This window comes from Aegilops tauschii, chromosome 3, assembly GCF_002575655.3.
Source record: "Aegilops tauschii subsp. strangulata cultivar AL8/78 chromosome 3, Aet v6.0, whole genome shotgun sequence".
Lineage (NCBI taxonomy): Eukaryota > Viridiplantae > Streptophyta > Magnoliopsida > Poales > Poaceae > Aegilops > Aegilops tauschii.
Window position 1 is genome coordinate 438,162,410 of NC_053037.3, and position 21,270 is coordinate 438,183,679.

Sequence of the window (21,270 nt, forward strand, 5' to 3'; positions counted from 1 at the left end):
ATATTCCAACAATGGGCCTCCTCAAGTGCCCTAGGTCTTCGTGAGCAAGCAAGTTGGATGCACACCCACTTAGTTTCTTTTGTTGAGATTTCATATATTTATAGCTCTAGTGCATCCGTTGCATGGCAATCCCTACTCCTTGCATTAACATCAATCAATGGGCATCTCCATAGCTCATTGATTAGCCTCGTTGATGTAAGACTTTCTCCTTTTTTGTCTTCTCCACATAACCCCCATCATCATATTCTATTCCACCCATAGTGCTATATCCATGGCTCACGCTCATGTATTGCGTGAAGGTTGAAAAAATTTGAGATTACTAAAGTATGAAACAATTGCTTGGCTTGTCATCGGGGTTCTGCATGATGAGAGCATTCTTGTGTGACGAAAATGGAGCATGACTAAACTATATGATTTTGTAGGGATGAAGTTTCTTTGGCCATGTTATTTTGAGAGGACATGTTATTTTGTAGGGATGAACTTTCTTTGGCCATGTTATTTTGAACCTCCTATATTGCTTAGTTAGTATGCTTGAAGTATTATTATTTTTATGTCAATATTGAAATTTTATCTTGAATCCTTCGGATCTGAATATTCATACCACAATTAAGAAGAATTACATTGAAATTATGCCAAGTAGCATTCCGCATCAAAAATTCTGTTTTTATCATTTACCTACTCGAGGACGAGCATGAATTAAGCTTGGGGATGCTTGATACGTCTCCAACGTATCTATAATTTTTGATTGCTCCATGCTATATTATCTTCTATTTTGGACATTATTGGGCTTTATTATACACTTTTATATTATTTTTAGGACTAATCTATTAATCGGGAACGTGATTTTCGGAACGAACGAGATCCAGAGGACTTGGACCCTACGTCAAGAAAGCTACCAGGAAGCCACGAGGTAGGGGCACGCCTACCCCCTGGGCGCGCCCTCCACCCTCATGGGTCCCACGTTGCTCCACCGACGTACTCCTTCCTCCTATATACACCTACGTACCCCCAAACTACCAGATACGGAGCCAAAAACCTAATTCCACCGCCGCAACCTTTTGTACCCGTGAGATCCCATCTTGGGGCCTGTTCCGGAGCTCCGCCGGAGGGGGCATCGATCACGGAGGGCTTCTACATCAACACCATAGCCTCTCCGATGAAGTGTGAGTAGTTTACCTAAGACCTTTGGGTCCATAGTTATTAGCTAGATGGCTTCCTCTCTCTTTTTGGATCTTAATAAAATGTTCTCCCCCTCTCTTGTGGAGATCTATTCGATGTAATCTTCTTTTGCGGTGTGTTTGTTGAGACCGATGAATTGTGGGTTTATGATCAAGATTGACAGTAGGGGCAGCAAGGCACGTATTGTATTGTTGCCATCGAGGATATCAAGATGGGGTTTATATCATATTGCATGAGTTTATCCCTCTACATCATGTCATATTGCTTAAAGCATTACTCTGTTCTTATGAACTTAATACTCTAGATGCATGTTGGATAGCGGTCGATGTGTGGAGTAATAGTAGTAGATGCAGGCGGGAGACGGTCTACTTGTCTCGGACGTGATGCCTATATACATGATCATGCCTAGATATTCTCATAACTATGCTCAATTCTGTCAATTGCTCAACAATAATTTGTTCACCCACCGTAAATACTTATGCTCTCGAGAGAAGCCACTAGTGAAACCTATGGCCCCCGGTTCTATTTTCCATCATATTAATCTTCCAATGCTTAGCTATTTCCGTTGCCTTTTATTTTGCTTTTATTTTACTTTGCATCTTTATCACAAAAATACCAAAAATATTATCTTATCATATCTATCAGATCTCACTCTCGTAAGTGACCGTGTAGGGATTGACAACCCCTTATCGCGTTGGTTGCGAGGATTTATTTGTTTGTGTAGGTGCGAGGGACTCGTGTGTAGCCTCCTACTGGATTGATACCTTGGTTCTCAAAAACTGAGGGAAATACTTACGCTACTTTGCTGCATCACCCTTTCCTCTTCAAGGGAAAACCAACGCAGTGCTCAAGAGGTAGCAGTATGTGAATGAAGGGAAGGTTGTGGAATGATTTCTATGTCTGCACCACATCAAAGATACTACATCCGAGTCACTGAAGTTAGCTCTTGTAAAGCTTCTTGATCATTACAAATTATCAATTTCAAGGCTACGAGGGCAAGGATATGAGGTGCTTCAAACATGAGAGGTGAATTTAACGGTTTGCAAAGAAAAATTCTCGACGAAAACCCTCATGCTTTCTACGTCCATTGCTTTGCCCATAGATTACAGTTGGTTGTGGTCGCTGTTGCTAGTTCTTCTTGCTCATATATTCATGATTTTTTTGAGTACATATCATTGATTGTGACCACAACAACTTCATCTTGCAAGAAGATGGGAGTGTTGGTGGAAGAATCTCACAATGATATTTTGGAAAGGCTTGAGAGGGGTGAGATATCTACATGAAGAGGCTTGAATCAACAGACTAGTCTTGCTAGACCTGGAGATACTAGATGGGGTTCACATCATAAAACTTTGCTTCGCTTGGACCAAATGTGGGCCTCTGTAATAAAAGTTCTTAGCACGGTTGATGCAAATGGGCGTAATCCGAGCCATGCTGCGGGTTGCATAGAAAAAATGGAGTGCTTCAAATTTGCTCTCGTTTTGAAGTTTATGCTAAAGTTGTTTGGTATAACAAATGAGCTCTCACAACTTTTGCAAAGAAGGGATACAAATATTGTGCTTGCCTTGGAATTAATTCATGATGTTAAACTCCGGTTGCCTACCATGAGAGATAGTGGTTGGGAGAGTATTTTTGATGAGGTCAAACAATTCTGCAATTCCAAAGGTATTCCAGTGCCAAATATGGATGATGAATACCAGTTCGAGGTCGCTCGAGGCTAGAGGGAAGGACTATCACTAATCTTCATTATTATCGGGCTGAGATTTTCTATGTCGTTATTAACAAAATATGTGTTGAGATGAATCATCGCTTCAGTGACTCAAACCAAGAGGTAATTGCATGTTTCTTGTGTCTTGATCCCAAGAATTCTTTCTCCAAGTTTGATGTACAGAAGCTTTCTCGGCTTGCTGAAATATATAGTGCCGATTTCTCAAATAGTGATCGTACAATATTGAGGGACCAACTTGAGACTTTTGTTCTTCATTTGAGAAATCATGCTGCATTTTCTACTTGCAAAGATGTTGAAAGTTTAGCTACAAAAATGGTTGAAACAGAGAAACATTTGGTCTTTCCATTGGTTTACAAGCTCATTGAGTTAGCTTTGCTACTGCCGGTGTCCACGGCATCTGTTGAGAGAGCTTTCTCGGCAATGAAAAATATCAAGTCTAAACTGCGCAGCACGATCAATGATGGTTGGTTTAGTCACTTGATGATATGCTACACTGAACGTGAAATATTTAAATCACTCGATGATGAAGTTATCACTCGAAGGTTTCAGGCCATGAAGGCTCGAAAAGGGATTTTACCGAGGCATCATTAGTTGGTATGTTTCATTTCCCATGTGAATACGCTTTTACAACTCCACTATAGACTACTAATTCTTACATTTTCCAATTGCAGGGTTTCTTTTTGGGTGCTTGATCGGACATTTGGATATCAAGTATTTTTTGCGAGTACTATCATTTATTGAGATATTAGTTGTCGTATTTAATTTTAGTTTTTATTAAAATTATGTGTATGAACAATACAATATCGATTGTTTGACTTTGAAACTATTCCGAATTTATCAGTCTCCAGTTTAGTGCCTTATAGTTGTATAATTCGTATCCAATTATTCGGTTGCACTTAGCCGGTTCTTTTAGACAGTTTGTAGTCCGCCGTGGCTCCTAATTTTTCCTGGCTCCGCCACTATGGACAACCATATACGGATGCATATAGACATATTTTAGAGTATAGATTCACTCAGTTTGCTCCGTATGTAGTCAATTGTTGAAATCTCTAGAAAGACCTATATTTAGGAATGAAGGGAGTACTTTTTTGCAACTGTTTTTTTTCAAGCGCCAGTGTCCTTCTTCACACTCACACAGCCCTCTAGGAACTCTTTTTTTTTTTAGAATTGCCCTCTAGGAACTCTAGCAGGCTTAAGTCAGCCCCACAAAAATGCCATTACTAACTGAGGCCCGCTTCGGTACAAACTCCCATCCCCCTCTAAACGTATAAAGGGTAATATAGAACTTTGACAAATTATAGCCACTTTCTATGTATGATGGGTCGTCCGCCGGAATGTATACGTCGTAGGTTTGGGGAGAAGCGTCAAATAGGAGGCCGCACGACCCAAGCTGGCCCATTGTTGCACGCGAAAACAAAGAAAAGTTCACCAAAAATGAATGGCAGCGTGAGGAATCAAACAATGTAACTATCGCTCGTCGCTAGCTACATGAGCTGATAAGATTCAGTGTCGAACTAGGAAACATGTACTACAAGAATTACCCTCAACGACCTGTTTACTATAGCGAATTGGTCTTTTCCCACTATTTCTTTTTCTTATTCCTGTTTTTTGTTTCTTTTTCATTTTTTGTTTTTCCTTTTCCACTTCTTCTTCAAAAAATGCTCGCGCATTTAAAATTTTGTTTAAAATTTAAAAAATGTTCGCCTTTTCAAATTTTCTTCATAAAATACAAATATTTACATAGCCAAAAATTCAAAAAACATGTTTGTATCTTTCAAAATTGCTCGAAATGTCAAACACAAACATTTTTATAAAAAAGAGCAAAAAGATCGAACACAAACACTTTTTGAATTTTTTCAACTGTTTTTTTTAAACACTAACAAATGTGCAATTTCAAAACAAAACTGAAAAATAAGAACCAAAAAAATTAAACCATTTTTAAATTTCCCCGAATTGTTTTTGTATTTGTGTAGAAAAAATTGAAAACTAGAACGTTTCTGAAATTCCAAACAAATTTCGAAAGCACAAAGATTATTTGAAACTCCCCAAAAAAATTCAAATTTGTAGATTTTTTTAAAAGGTACATCTTTTGAATAGTGAATAAATTTTGAAAATAGAGACATTTTTAAAACGTTGTACAAAATTTGCAAAAGCGGACATTTTTTGGATTTGTGAACAATCGTCGAATTCTGAACAGAGTTTGACAACTCGAACATTTTTTTCGAATTTACGAACATATTTCAGGCAACATTTGTGTCCGGGTAGGCCAGAAAGGCTCCGTTTGAGAGCACGTTATTTCTCTACATCCGTCAAATGACCCTAATTTTTTCATTGGCTTGTATGACCAATTCAAGGCATCATATCAAGTTGTTTTGGTTTTCGACATTTTGCATTTTCTAGAGTATTCTCGGTCAAAAAAGGTTAATAAATGTCCGGACGTGTCGCAACTTGCAAACAGTCTCGGAAATCGTTCAAACCTGTCATGGATGCCTACCATGGGGGCATGCCCACTTGCTTGCAAAAGTTAGGGCCATTTAAAAAACGGTGTCGAAAGTCGTTCAAACCAGGAATGGATGTCTAAAATGGAGAGTGTTCCAGTCTTGAGATTGCAAAAGTTGAGATCAGTCCTGAGACTCCAGAAAAAATACCATGGTCAACGGAGAGTGTTCGGGTACGCGAACATTCTCCGTTGCACAGGGGCCATCATGTCAAGTTGTTTGAATTTTTGAAAAGTTTTGCATTTTCTAAAGTCTTCTCGATGAAAAGGGGTAGATAAATAGTCGGACGTGTCGCAAAGTACAAACAGTGTCCGGAGTCATTCAAACCTGGCATGGATGCCTCATATATCCGTGCTAGGCTGCTACAAGAAGTTAGAGTCATTTATCCATGGTCCCAAAAAACAATTAAGAGGAGTGTGACAGACTAGGCCAAACCGGTGCATCCATGAGGATTTAGTTTTTTTTTCTAATTTTGAATGCTTTTGTTACTACAATTTCTGTCATTATCAATCAACATGAACATTTTCTTATGGCCTTAAAGCAGCCGATAGCCACCTTACCCCCTCTCCTTGTGGCAGCAGCATCGTGGCTCTGGACTTGCAGCATTGGTAGGTTGGCGGGCTGTAATGGCGTACGTCGTTCCTTTGTTGTTGTGGCAGTTAGCATATCATATCAGTGATAAGATGTGAGAGAGAGAGGAGGAAGAAAGACGAGAAAAGGTCAGTAACATGTGAGATGAGATATTTCTAAAAATAATGGAAATGGTGTGTGGGTCCATGAATGACGCATGATACACAACCGAGGCGGTCGAGGTCGACGCTGACAGTTTCCAACACCTCATCCTTTGCAACAAGGCCCATATTGCGGCCATGTTGCAATACCGGATGAGTTTTCACAAAGACAGATGTTTCATGTGCGAGACGGCAGATAACACAAGAAAATTAATCGGTTGAATTTCCGTTATATATTTGAGAGATTATATGTTCGAGGGAAGGGTTAGCTGAGCTTAATTCTTCAAACGATTTTGTTTTAGAAATTAAAGGATTTTTTGAGGATAAATTAAAGGATTTTAGGAAAAGGGCCGGAGATGGTCTTAGACCACCGGTGCACGACTTGTGAGTTCGAGGACTGAGTCACCAACAACCATAGACAAAATCGGATCGAGCCAACGGGTGAGGCGTGAGCATGAGGGCCAACTTCACCGCCCGACCTCATCCTGTTCGTCCTGGTCCGTTTGGGGTAAAACAGATAAACGGACAAATCAGACGGCACAGCGCGCGGGCGCAAATGGATTTTTGTTCGTTTTCTATCCGCTTTCGACCCATCCCCAACTTTTGGGGTGAAACGGACAGCATGCGGACGCGCGGGCCGTCTGCGCGTGTCCTTCTCTGGCCCGCCCGTCGGTGGCATAGGGGCGTCTTTTTCTATCCGGCCCCTCCCTTCCTCCGGCCGCACACCCTCCATTCTTCTTCACTCTTCCCCACTCTTTCCTCAACGCCGCCGCCGCTGCCATTGTAGCTGTGCAGCTCGGACGCGCGCTCGCCCAGCCCCTTCCCCTCGGCGCCCGCGAGCTACCCAACCACGGCCACCTGATTTGCGCACCCGCCGGCCGGATTTGGGGCGGATCCGGTCGGTCTTGAGCTCGCCCGGCTGTGGGAGGCCGCGCCGCGCCATGGACTGGCCGGGCACCGGGCCGGAAGGCCCTGGCAGGGCCGCAAGGCCACATGCAGGCAGTGGCTCCTCCTCTAGCCGCTCGGATCTACACCGTCGGTGGTCCACCGGCAGATACACGAATGGCGGGCGACCGGGCTCGGTGCTAGCCCAAAAGCTCGTCGGCGCCCGTTGCCGCTCATTAAGTGCGACCACTGCCCACAGAAGGTCGTGCGCCGCGTGTCTACAACGCCGGAACATCCCGGATGGGTGTTCATTAAGTGCTTAAACGATGGGGTATGTGCTCTTTTTAGCTTCGGGTTATGCTCTAGATTTGACTAGTTGTGCTCACTTCAAATTTTGTTATGTAGAATGGATGCAAGTTTTGGTATTGAGAAGAAGAGTACATCGATATATTGATAGAGCGCAATTTAGTAGATGCTCGTGCACTTTTAGCTAGCATAGAGGCTGTAGATGAGACAAGTGCACTTGTTGCTAGATTAGAGGCTAGACACGAGACTAGATGCGAGGAAGCAACCTCTACTTATTTAGGCTCGATGAAGAAGAAAGAAACACGCAAGATGGAGACGGCTCCTCCATAGATCAACAATGAATGCATCGAGAAGGCACTAATCTAACTTACAGGAGCAGTTATGAAAGTTGGACATCTTCTAAAATGTATTCTTGTAGTTCTTGTTTTTTACTTACTTGTCTAGTTAAAATTTGGTGATGTATTCCCATGTATCAAAAAATGGATGAAGAAAAAAGTTAAGGGCTTGCAAAGAAAATGATATGCGGACAGGATGCGATATGCGTCTGTGCTTGGACTCACGGTCACCGCATCCCAGAAACTGTCCGAACACGACCCATTGCCCTACCTAAACGAATAAAATCCGGACAAAGCGGACGTCTCGCGCGGTGGTGGAGTTGGCCTCAGTCAACGGGTGAGGTACGCAGATTTACCGCTCCAATCGTATCAGACGGCAGGCTCATCTCATCCGGTCCCGCCCAATCTCCCTCCCACCCCGAACTCCGATCGAGGCGATGCCCCCCACACCACACGTCCGCGACCGCGACGCCGCGACGCTACCGCCACCGCCACCGCCACCACCACCACCACCACCCGGCCATGGCCACGCTGCTCCCCTCGTTTCCGCACGCCCTCTCCAAGCCCCGCCACCTCCACCACCACTCTCGCGTCGCCGCCGCCTCCGCCAGGCCCGAGGCCCCGAGCCCCGCCTCCGCGGCCCCCGCCAGCTCCCGCCTCCGCCGCCTCATCGCGCGCGACGACCTCGCCGAGGCCGCGCGCCTCGTCGAGACCTCCACCTCCCGCGGCGAGGCGCCCGACGTCTACCTCTGCACCAAGCTCATCCGCAACCTCTGCCGCCGCGGCCGCACCTCCGACGCCGCGCGCGTCCTCCGCACCGCCGAGGCCTCCGGCGCCCCGGTCGACGTCTTCGCCTACAACACCCTCGTCGCGGGATACTGCCGCTACGGCCGCCTCGACGCCGCGCGCCGCCTCATCGCCGAAATGCCCGTCCCGCCCGACGCCTACACCTACACGCCCATCATCCGGGGCCTCTGCGACCGCGGCAGGATCGGCGACGCGCTCGCCCTGCTCGACGATATGCTCCAGCGCGGCTGCCAGCCCAGCGTCGTCACCTACACCGTCCTCCTCGAGGCCGTCTGCAAGAGCAGCGGCTTCGGGGAGGCCATGAACGTCCTCGACGAGATGCGCGCCAAGGGCTGCACGCCCAACATTGTCACCTACAATGTCATCATCAACGGCATGTGTAGGGAGGGTCGCGTCGACGATGCCAGGGAGATCCTGAACCGGCTGTCGTCCTATGGGTTCCAGCCCGACATCGTCAGTTACACCACCGTGCTCAAGGGCCTGTGTGCCGCTAGGCGGTGGGACGACGTCAAGGTGCTCTTTGCTGAGATGGTGGAGAAGAACTGCGTGCCCAATGAGGTTACCTTTGACATGCTAGTCAGATTCTTCTGTCGCGGGGGTATGGTGGAGAGGGCAATCGAAGTTCTTCAGCAAATGTCACAGCATGGATGCACACCCAACACTACCTTGTGCAACATTGTCATAAACGCTATGTGTAAACAAGGTCGTGTGGATGATGCCTATAACTTCTTGGACAACATGGGCATATATGGGTGCAATCCTGATACCATTAGCTATACTACTGTGCTAAGGGGCTTGTGTCGCTCCGGACGATGGGAGCATGCCAAGGAGCTATTGCCCGAGATGGTCCGAAAGAACTGTCCCCCAAATGAGGTTACATTCAATACATTCATATGTATCTTGTGCCAGAAAGGATTGATTGAGCCAGCTATCAAGCTTATTGAACTGATGCCAGAGTATGGATGTTCAGTGGGTATTGTCACATACAACGCTCTTGTCCATGGCTTCTGTGTGCAAGGGCGTGTTGATAGTGCTCTTGAGTTGTTTAACAATCTTCCATGTGAGCCCAACACCATTACATACACTACGTTGTTGACAGGCTTGTGCCATACCGAGCAGCTGGATGCTGCTGCAGAGCTCTTGGCTGAGATGATTCAGAAGGATTGCCCTCTAAATGCAGTGACTTTCAATGTACTTGTGAGTTTCTTCTGTCAAAAAGGGTTTGTCGAGGAAGCAATCGAACTTGTGTATCAAATGATGGAGCATGGCTGCACCCCTAACCTGATCACATTTAATACTTTACTTGATGGGATTACCAAGGATTGCAACTCAGAAGAAGCGCTGGAGCTATTGCATGGTTTGGTCAGTAAGGGAGTATCCCTAGATACGATAACCTACTCTTCAGTCGTTGATGTCCTCTCAAGAGAAGATAGAACTGAAGAAGCCATTCAGATGTTTCATGCCGTGCAAGATATGGGGATGAGACCAAAAGCTGGGATGTATAACAAGATACTGTTCTCCCTCTGTAAAAGATGTGAAACAGATCAGGCTATTGATTTTTTTGCTTATATGGTGTCTAACGGTTGCATGCCTAACGAGCCGACCTACATTATACTCATTGAAGGCCTTGCCCATGAGGGTCTGTTGAAGGAGGCACGATATGTACTGAGTGAGTTGTACGCGAAAGGAGTTCTAAGCAAGAGTTTACTTGAAGACCAGCACTAAGGTTGTGCTTCACACTGCATATGCCTTATTATCGAAGAGTGAGAAAGAAATGTGCATATGCCTTGAGTCATGAGGTTTTGGTGCTTATTAAATTCTGTTGAGTCTCCATGGGCCTCATTTACAGCAAGTTGGAATCGGGTGGCACGCTTTACGTGTGTGCTTCAAGCTACAGTGATCCATAAAGATGGGATAGGTGAGCAGTACAAACACAGAAATTATGAGGATGTAACTTTCTTCCAGGTGTCTTAGTTTTGACTTTCAACCGCGGGATTGCAGACAGAAATATATTATGTTCTTGAAACTTTCTCTTTCCTAGTTCACTAGATGTGTTACCTTATTTTCCCTCGTTATATATTTGAGCTACCTTTCAAAAATAAGAACCCAACATATTTTGTGCTTAATTAGTTGTACACCTTCAAATTACCCTGTTAGCATGTACTCCCTCTGTAGAGAAATATAAGAGCGTTTAGATCACTACTTTAGTGATCTAAATGCTCTTATATTTCTTTACGGAGGGAGTAGGTTTATTTTAGATATCAAAACTTTCCATTTTACACTATCATATGCTTTGTTACTCCAAATATTTTATATTCGAGTAGTCTTCGGTTGTAGAAATCTCACTAACAGAAGTTATCTTCTTCAGGTCTTTGAAGTGTGAAGACCAAGGAAATCAAAAGGACGGTCTGGAGGATAACACAAGCAAATAAGATAAAAGCATGTTCATACTTATAACGGCCGAATAAAAGATACAGGCCAATAAAGTTTCTTAGAAACAATTCTCAGTTTCAGCAGTTTGAGACTAAATTGTTGAATTATTTGACTATACTTCTCCGTGTTTATAAACATTTTGGTTTGTCTTCCATGAGCAATGGTATGTGCACAGTTGCTTTCCTTCCAGGGCCTTGTTAACTATGCTTTTCTTGTACATTCTGAATATCTATTTTTATCTAGTTTTAGTTATGGACTAAGTGGTCCTCGATGAATCATGTTTCTGCCTAGGTTTCCCTGACTGAATATTCACATGTCAAGAGTACTGCAAGTGAGGAAAATATAATGTCAGCTGGATCTATTTTTAATCTATAAACAGGCTATCTACGGATACCAATTTCATCATCAAGAATTGCATATTGGTAAGCACGTTAGCTCTTTTCACTGGATGTATGTTTACAGCATCTCATTTGATCCTTTGAGATTAGAAATTCAGAATCTATCACGTGCTTTATCCTCAGGTTTGGTGTTAGGTTCTCATGTTGTTTTCTACATCTGCAGGGCATGACGTGAGATACCATTTACAGGTTGGCTGTTGTTCGAACACCTATACCCTTCGTTGTCTGCAGCAAAGGGCAAAGGTTCAGAGTGAGCCTCATGTTCTTTTTTGGGCTACAAAGTTGGAACTGCAGTTCGATGGCTCATAAGTCATATGATGGTTCATCACTTACCAGTTATACCTATACTGCTCTAGTGTCTACGGTGACATGAGTGCATTGCAGGGCTAAACTAAAAACTACCGTGTATATCCTACAAGATTTGGTTCAGTTTGTTGCATATTGATTGGTTCTAATTCATCTGTTCAAAGCATCATATGTAAGTTCACTGGCCTCTGTTTTAAAATTAGTTCCGCAAAACCATTTAAATGAAGGAAAAACAAGATGCAAGCAAGCTGGTAATAGGAAATCAGGATAGACTTACATCACATTACATTTTGCTGAGCTTCTATCTCGTGGTTTATAGGATTATTATGTAGCTTGTCTGCAACGGTTCAGAGCTGGGCAATGACAAAAAGTATTTCTAATCAGTAGCCTGCACATAAACAAGCAACTCTTCCATGTGAATATGTGATCATCTGGCATCTTTGGATTCAAGACCTGTACAGAATTCTGTAGTAGTTCTATTAAGAAGATATTTTCTCCAAATGAATGATACCACCAAAATTCCCATGGACTGTTCTTTTCACAAACCCAATCCTTTATTAGGAATCATGGCAAGAGGTTAGATTTCATGCTTTGTGTTTTCTCTCTTCGGATTCATGTATAGATTCCGAAAGGCCATGTAGGGTAAATATTGTAGGATTCAGGGAGCCATGACATCCTTTTTTTATATAATCAGGAGCCATGACATCCTTTTTTATATAATCAGGAGCCAGGACACCCTAATCCTACATTTTAGTTTAGAATCGAATGCGATGATCAAACTTGTTAATGGCGTGACAAATTACGGTTTATATAAGGTTAAATACCTTTATGGGTTATGACTGTTGTTTCTTAGTTTATGTGTTGCCACCTTACTAGAGACTGCAGAGGAGCGGAGAAATTGGGTCGGTTAGTGCTTATGATGACTGCCAGTAAGTAAAAACCCACTGCACCATACGCCACAACAACTTTGCCATACACAAACAGCCTTGCCAGCAAAAGGATCTTACAGGGGCAACGTCCACTGCTCGACAAAATCAGTGCAACGATCTATCTCCTACGCAGGACAAACTGTACAGGGCCCAGTTAGAGATTCAAGCTTCTACTGTTTTTTTCACATCATTCATGTACCGGAACGACAAGGCGGCCCCGAAGTTCCTCCGCTCCTCTGTGAAGTCATCGTCCGAGTCATCGCTGGAGCTGGAATCTGTGCAGGTTGTTGACATAGGGGAGTCGTTGATGCCTTTGGCTATACAGTCCTTGGTTGCGAGCATCTTGACCTGCCCAGCGTGGGATATCTCCACGACAACCTTGCCGTCATCCTCCTGTGGAAGAGGCTGCTTCCAGGGCTCACCGTCGATTCTCATGTAGGCATGGTCAGTTGCACCCCGGTGAAATTTGAATCGGACACGATGGGCCTGGGAAGGAATGGGATTTCAGTATCCATCAAGTAGTTTAATTTAAACTGAACACGTAAACACTCGACTGATGACAAGTCCATAGCTTTACATTTTAGGACCGAGGTATATATAAAAGAAGTATTTTTTTTATTTACCTGAGCAAGACGAGTGCCGTGGCCTTTCGGAGATAACAATACAAGGCCATGCCAAGCATCTTTGAAACCCACAATCTCCAGAAGGCCATCATCCACAAGTGGAGGCAGTACCAAGTCTCTCTGCAATAGTATAATTTAAGATTTTAGGTATTATTAAGAGAGAGATGTTTAAAGTGCAATAGCAGCACAAATTGTTGGTATACTAGGAATGATGTTAACATCATGTCTTATACTTACTTTTCTTTGCTTCCTCTTACTTGGTGTTCCCCAGGGATTCAGTCCACCAGAAAAGCTGGGTAAATTGAGACAGACAATGGACCGGATACTGCATTTGCATAAAAACTTGTTCAGAACATTACGAAGTAGTCCCATATTTTGAAGAAGAATTCTGACATCATATCGTTAAGAGCAATCAACTCATCCATTTCCAAATATTTGGCGCTGCTTTTGACTTTTGCGCAATCTTTCAAGTTAAACGTTGACACCTGTTTTGTATTAATGCATTTATGGAATGTCATGGAAGTGAATGGTAAAACAACATTTAAAAAAAATGTATTTTAACATAATCAAAGTAAATACTTGGGAAAATACGATTAGTCAAAGTTTTCTAGGTTTGACTGTTCAAAACAAGGCGAGTATTTAGAAACGTGGTAATAAATTAGGGAAGATTCTACAAGAGATATAAGTAGAATTCAAGTATGATGTGTCAACCTTGTTAGTGAAATCCTCCAGCCTATTAAGGTTGATAGCATTTTTATGCATAGGCAATGCATGTTTCTAGCAATATATATTGCTAAAAAATAGACTAAGAACATATAAAATGTAAATGTTTCCGTTCTTTTCTTGGGAAATACTTCAAAGAACAAATATATGGATTGAGCATAGCCAAATCACGACCCAGAAAACTTGTAATCAAGAAGCAATTAATGAGGTTGATTAGTAATTAACTATGCCCTAGGTGTGTGGTTAAGTGGAACATCCAAGTACATTGTGAGCTGTTGACGAGAGATTTTATGGTTTAGATCAAGAGTATCCGCAACTTTTGCAAGAAGCATAGACAAGTGGCCTCGTTTATGTTGCACCTTTTTTTGACAGAAACAGTTGTGCTATAACTGAAACTTCAAAGTTCCATCCATGATCAAAGATGAGAACATACTCTCCTAAACACTGACATGGGCACACAATTTCAATACCGAAAAAGGGAAGCACATTAGAATTACCTCTGTGGAATTTCCAAGGTTTCCCATTTTCCAGATTTCTTCATTATCTTTACCTTTGCAAGGTGAGCAATATTCCTGTTATCCATTGGAAGGCATCCAAGAATGATGTGAGCCGAATGCAATGTCATTAAGAAACCTTGACTATTAGCCAAATGGAATATTAATAAGAAACCTTGACTATTTGTTCAAATGTAGAAGTATTGAGTTTGTGACGAACATTTAAAAAAAATCCTATACCCTAGTTAGTGCCAAACAAGTAATTACCGTGACATTGGATGGCTTAAAGAGGCACAGAACCATCCTTGTGTGCATGCCAGCTTCAAATACTGTTTCTGCACAACAGATCCAAAAGAGGTTGGATTCAAGAGAGAAACTAAAAGCAAGCAATGAATGCATAAATAAAATGAAAGAAATTGCACAGATGCTTAGTTGACCTGATTAGACAACTGATTCTTGAATTTCTCTGGGTGCAATTTCCTCTGAGAATGAAATGCATAAGACACTTGTGCATCCATTCCTGTGACAGTATGAAAGTTTCTTTCAGCTTTCGGCAATCTTCTAAAAAAAGAACGATCCTCCTCATCGATTTCCTTTAAAGAAACCGGTACAGAACAAGATTCTTACAGGAATTAAGCAAATAAGAAAGGCAAAAGCAGTTCAATTTGATGCTACTTATTATGCAAAAAGCAGCCAAAAGCATGATCCCTCAAGGGTCTACAGAAAACAGCAAGTAAACATAAGCCTTTGGCTATTTAGCTAAACAAACTTTTGTTCTTCTCTTTCTGCTCAATTTCGTAAAAGAACAAGAATCAATTAAAAAATCAATCACCAACATATAAAATACACTTAGAAAAAGAAAACTCACCCATACTGAAATAATTCCAAAACCCTCCACGATATGTGTAAGAATATTCCTGGAACAAATTAAAAAAAATAAGGTTATGCACATACTATGGGACTCACATGATTTATAAGGTTCATTTTCTCTTCTTCAATAGTTGACATTCCCAATTCTATTTACGGATGGGGAAACATATAGAGCAAGTAAACTGAGGTTTTTTAACATCCGCAAAAGAAACATTGTAACTAAGTCACATCTATGGATTTAAAATGTATAGATTATTTTGAAAACCTACCGACTATTATAGAAAAGTATCAGATCGCAAGCAAGAAGTTGTACTTTCAGCAGGAACGCTCTGGTCATCTTTGTTAGATAGCAACTATTTCAGATATTTGTCTAAACTATCACGCCCACACAACAAATATGTATAATGAAGGTTATGATGGTGTTTTTTTCCGAAAATACATAACAGCCTACCAGAAAACAAACTCATTTGAAAAGAAGAACACAACAACTAAGTTAACACAAAAATATGAATAGGTGAGTTATACATAAAACTAATCCACATAAACAGTAGTTACCATATCTTCTGGATCTGTCTTTGGCACACGGTGAAATGCATGCAGAGAATGCGGCAAATCAGAAGGAGCAATTGGATCGCAAGGAGAACGTTTTGGGCATTTCATTCTCATGACAGTATGCCAGCTGAAACAGTGTAGTAATAACAATGTTAGATAACATCCAGATGAAGATCACATACAGAAGTATCGTGAAAACTGTAGAAAAGAAACCGACCTATCAATGTTTATCTCTCTTGCTTCTTTTACCAACTTTAGGAAGGATATGACAGACTCACGATCTGTGCCAGGATTTCTCTTGCCCTGCAAATCAATTTCGCGCTACTATTGAATTGACAGCACATCATTTAAAGTATTGTACCGTATAGCAACTAACACATATAGATGACATCACAAAATGCAAGTTAACGAGGAGTGCCTTAATGCCCACCAGAAGAAAGATTGTTTATCTAAGTTGAAAATGGAAAATGCCACGGATCTATGGCACTAACATCAACTACTTAAGTTGAAGATGACAACACACTTTTTTTTTACCAAAGATGGTAAATTTCGTTTACGCACAGCAAGTATAACACGCTGCGGTAGTATAAGAAGATCTATCAGGAACAAGATTGTTTCAGTTAACTACTTCCGATGTACATACCCATCCAAAAGAATATGGCAGGTTATTTCCAGTTCCCAGGGGAACTGTAGCAACGGGAGGTGGATGAACTAGCTTGAGATCAGATACAACTCCAAGCAACCAACCGGCTGTTCCATCGCCTCCAGCAACCTAATTAAATTTCCATGATAATAATATGTAAGTTCAGCCTGTTCAAACAACGAACACGAAAATATGATGGTCAAAACATTAGCAGGATATTTGGAGAGCAATGTCTATCTGCACTCACTATTAGCCTCAACCTCCTATGGATTTCAGAAGCAAGAGTATCCCCATCACGCTTGAGCCTTTCCACGTTGTTGTAGAGTTTGTGTAAGACTTTGTCTGGAGTTTCATCAAGTAGATCAAACACCTGCAATTCAGAAATTTAGAACTTGCCCAAAATCAATATATTTATCTCTGGCGGTAAAAATGCATGGGTACTGTAATAATGAATAAGTACATCTTGTAAACTTGAAAATATGTACCTGAGCATGATTGAGAAGCTTGCGGTATGTGATAAGTAAATTATGTCCAAGTTGGCCACCACTTCGGGTGTTGATGAAAACAATCACTGGACAGCTGGGTATGTGAGAAACTTGCTCCACCGAGGACTCTGGCATGAAAATATAGGTCGGAATGTAGAATTCTTTCAGCATGTTATTTTTCTCGAAACTGTTCTCCATTTGAGCTTGCTACCTGCAATGTTAATGCATCATCATTACAAGGGTATATAGGACCACGCATCATTTGCATGGCAATGTAATAACTAGCCCCCTGCCCCACTTGTGGTTGTGCGGGTCAAATTTTATAAGTAACTTTCAGATTTAAATTGGGCATATATTTTGCTGAAACAGCCGCTGCACTGCGTTCATTTGCTCGGCACAACTAAAAATGAACTTTAAATATCACGGGTGCACTTCTGTCTTGGTAAGGTCATGCACGCACACCCATTGTATTCAAATAAATGGTTTGAAGGTGATAATTTCATATAACTACTGTATGATGACAGAGATTCGGCAAAACTTGTGTAGTTTCAGCTGGTTGGATGTCGCTTATATCAGGTAAGCACTTCAATTTCGATATGATAAGGACATGGCCGTTCCAGTGAAGGAGATAGACGAGGGGTCACTGTCATCCTTGGAACGAATCATTGCAGTGTTCATTACGTATCAATTAATGTCACCGTACAATTGACGATCTGGAATAATCGAAGCAAACGAGCCATCAATGGTCCCAAATCATCATTCGTATACTGCCTAAATGGAAAACTGTAAAACTGACGCAAGTTTCACGCGGCGATTTGAAGTTACAAAACAGAGTGGTGCTAAATATTAGTAGTAAATTTGGACAGTAAAAACAAATCAAAGATCTCGATACGTTGAAAAACTGTGAAGATCCATAGTTAAAGCAGTATAACCCATGATTCAATCCCTATCGTGTCAGCAAACAAAGAAACCTATAAACTGAAGGGATGTATAATTTGCCTGAACCGTCTCAAAACTGGGATTTGTGTGTGTTATCAGTGTCATGCAAATGTAATTGGGGGGGGGGGGGGGGGGGGGGGGGGGGGGGCGGGGCGGTGAGCCCCTTATAATTCGAAAGGGGAAAAGGAACAAAACTGGAAGCACGGAGGACACGTTGGAGCTGCAAATCGAATTCAGTGACGTATCATGGACAGAAGAAACAAGAAACGCTGGTTGTTAGCAAGGGAAAAAAATAGCGTGCTACGACAAAATAGCGCAACCCTCCTTAAAATCCGCTATAGCGATGGTGCACTAATTTCATTTAGCAAGACATTGCTCATGCTAATTAAATCAGTGGATACGGAAATACTACGTAATAACCAAGCAACAGAACGCATGCAGATGAAGGAATAGCGCTGCATTCCGATTCTGGTACTAATAACAAGGCATTAAAAGACCCTTTCGAAAAAAAGAGAGGCGCGTTTACCCGGCCGAATCCTGGGAACCCCGAAATTCCCGCTTGGTATCATACCAGGAAAGCAAACCGAGCAAGCAAATTCCACATGAACACAACGACGCAAGATCAATTAATAACCGGAGGAGCCTCTATCACTCTGTCTCTCACCTGCGCGAAGAAGGCGAATCGCTTGAAGGAGTTGCAGTGGACGGCACCAAAAGAAAGAAGGGATGTGCTGGGCGTGGCGGTGTGGAATGAACGTCGGATGCCACCAGGAGCGTCGGCCGGAGGAGGAATATATGATTCCTCCCCTCCCCTGCCCTCGCCTCCCCTGCCCTCCCAGCAGCGAGGAGGAGGAGCGGCGGTGCGGCGAGCTCCCGAGGAGGGAGGGTGGAAGGAAGGGGGGGAATTGATTTGGTTGAAATTGGGATTCCGCGGGGGGCTGGGCGCGTGTTATAAAGCGGCACGAGAGGGGCCCCGACGCGTGGCTTCTATTTACGGGACCCCCGCCGCGGGCGGGTCCAGCCAAAGGGGTGGGGTGGGGCCAAATCAAAGGGAAGCTAGTCGGTAGCTCCCGGCCTCATCAGGCAGGCTCAGTCCCACGGTCACGGTGACACAACACAACACGCTCGGTCGCCTCTACGCGTGTTGCAGTTCCATGCGTGCCTGCCTGCCTGGCCCAATGGGAGTTGGTTTGGTACTTTCGTCGGGGGCGGGGGTGGGTGATTCGTGGATGGAATCTCTCTTTCTCTTTCTCTTTCTCTGCCTGCCCATCTCATCTTATCTGGTGGATTTGTTTGTTTGAGCTCTGATGGTGGTGCCCATGGCGTCTTCCCGGGGAAGCCGTGGCCGGAGCTGGAAGGGATCCCGTTCCCGTTCCGTGTGGGGGGAGGAAAGGGAATCCCGCTCCCGTCCAGCGGCGGGCAGCGGTCTCGCGCGGCCGCTCCGATTCTTGAGGGGAGGGGCTGCGGTCCGGCACGGGCACGCGCGGCCGTGTGCACGCTCCCTGGGTCCTCGTGCTTTTCCTCTGCGAGCGGCCGGCGGCGGCGGCGTGGTGGGTGCGTCGTTGATCGGGCCGGCCAGGTCAGAGCAGCGGGGCAATGTCGCATGCCTCGCCCAGGGCATCAGAATCTTGGCATGGCAGCCTAGCAGGTCTTTGCCGGCAGCTCCAGCTCCGCCACCACGTGATCAGTCAGGATCCTATCTATATTCTCTCCACATACGCCGCCGGTAGCTCCATTCCACCACGTGACCAGGGTGAGGTGAGGTGAGGGTCCTGTATTCAGCCCGCTGGCTGCTGCGTGCGGGTCTGTGGTTGACGTTCAACATTCTTGCCCATCCGGGCGTATGGTGGGTATTCTTCGACGTCTCAACATTCCAAGGGTGCGCTCTCGGTTTCCCTCCAAAAAAAGCTAGCCCGCGCGCACCGCACCAAACTTGCATGCTCAAAACCCGGTCCAGATTCGAGAAGCTTCCGTGTCCTGCTAAGTCGAAATGACGAATATCAGACCTGTAAAAGATGAGCATTAGGAAACTGTCACCGCGCAGGCTGCTATCCATCTTATTGTGAAATGAAATCGCAAGGGAGAAAGGAGCAGCTCGGAGCAGCGCATCGGTCCGGAAAAGAAACCTCAGGGAACATGCAGCGACGACGTGACGACGCTTGGGTCCAGGAAGAAAGGACCTGAGCGCCGACGAGCGACCGACCGACGTCTAATCGCGGGGGCGAACTTTGGGCGCTTTCGACGTCGGGCAGTTGCATCGGCGCATCACACCACACCACCGGACAGAGATCACACTGCAACTACTCAAACACCATCCAACGGATAGCAGCCATCCAAAGTACAAGCACCCCACACTTGATGCACGGTCCATCCAGAGCACAGCCGAAACAAAAATCAGTTTTTCAAAGTCATTAGGAAATACAAATACTACTGCAGCATTTTTCAGTCAATTAACACTACGAACAGTTAGTTAAGAATACAAAAAAGCTTTTTTTTCAGCCTGTTTGCGTTATACAAATAGCATTGTGTACTGAATACAAGTGATCAGCATTTTTCAGTCAACTAGGGCATATCCAATATGGACTCTTAAATCGCCCGCATCCGTCCTGACAACACAATTCAAACTTGTTTTGCCATCCAACACAGTACCACATCCATCCGTCGACTGGTCACACCGCAACACCTGTCTACAGTGCATGTCTACAGGAACCGAAGAACAACGCATCTCTACGATGCATGTCTACAATACTTTCTCTTTACAGTAGAAGATCTGGGCTGTTTGCCGGCAACTACGGCTCAGGCTCCACAGATCAGCACATTTCTAACCGATCCCTTATCCGGTCGTAAGGGAGTAAATTTGAGTTTTTTATCCTCTAAACCGCACCTAGCCGATCCCTTATAACACTTACGGCCGCCTTTCATGGAAAGCTTGCTACGCGCTGAAGTGGCAGAATGAGAGAGCAATGTGAGCCGAAGTTCACGCAAAGTGAAAAGTTCAGCGCCAATCAACTGGCTCCCCCTCCGCGCGTAGATGTTTTCCGTGGGCAGGCCGTCCGTAAGTGTAGCATCGTTGGTAAAATATTTACTCTGTCCCTATTCATCTCCTTATATTTACTCCGGCTCACGGTGGCTGAGTAAAAGTTTGCCCCGCCGCCGGCACGTCCCTCGCCCCCTCTCCTCCCGATGGCCGGACACGGTGGCCGCCGGTCCCCTCCGTCGATCCGCAGCGCGGATCCGCGCTGCCACGTCTGCAGCTGCTTCCTCGAGCCACCGCCGCTCGGGCGATCCACCCGTCGCTGCGCCCCTCCTCCGATTTGAGGATTTGCCGGATCTCCCTCTGCCGCGGCGACCGACGAAGACCTTCCTCGGCATCCAACAACGGTCGTGGACATGGGTGGCGGAAAT

General features: G+C 44.1%; 2 protein-coding genes across 2 annotated transcripts; one reads left to right on the plus strand and one right to left on the minus strand.

Annotated features, from left to right (window-relative positions):
- Positions 1-8,037: 8,037 nt before the first annotated feature.
- On the plus strand, positions 8,038-11,788 carry LOC109749829 (uncharacterized). The gene is made up of 4 exons (XM_020308768.4): positions 8,038-10,388; positions 10,839-11,066; positions 11,195-11,325; positions 11,465-11,788. The coding sequence occupies exon 1, from the start codon at positions 8,186-8,188 to the stop codon at positions 10,193-10,195; it is 2,010 nt and encodes a 669-aa protein (XP_020164357.1). The 5' UTR covers positions 8,038-8,185; the 3' UTR covers positions 10,196-10,388; positions 10,839-11,066; positions 11,195-11,325; positions 11,465-11,788.
- Positions 11,789-12,559: 771 nt separating this feature from the next.
- Positions 12,560-19,484, minus strand: LOC109749828 (diacylglycerol kinase 1). Its single transcript, XM_020308766.4, has 13 exons — positions 18,530-19,484; positions 16,927-17,137; positions 16,689-16,811; positions 16,442-16,570; positions 16,016-16,101; positions 15,802-15,925; positions 15,245-15,293; positions 14,814-14,896; positions 14,644-14,711; positions 14,380-14,454; positions 13,397-13,484; positions 13,160-13,279; positions 12,560-13,022 (listed from the first exon to the last, which is right to left on the minus strand). The coding sequence occupies exons 2-13, from the start codon at positions 17,122-17,124 to the stop codon at positions 12,699-12,701; spliced, it is 1,467 nt and encodes a 488-aa protein (XP_020164355.1). The 5' UTR covers positions 17,125-17,137; positions 18,530-19,484; the 3' UTR covers positions 12,560-12,698.
- Positions 19,485-21,270: the final 1,786 nt, after the last annotated feature.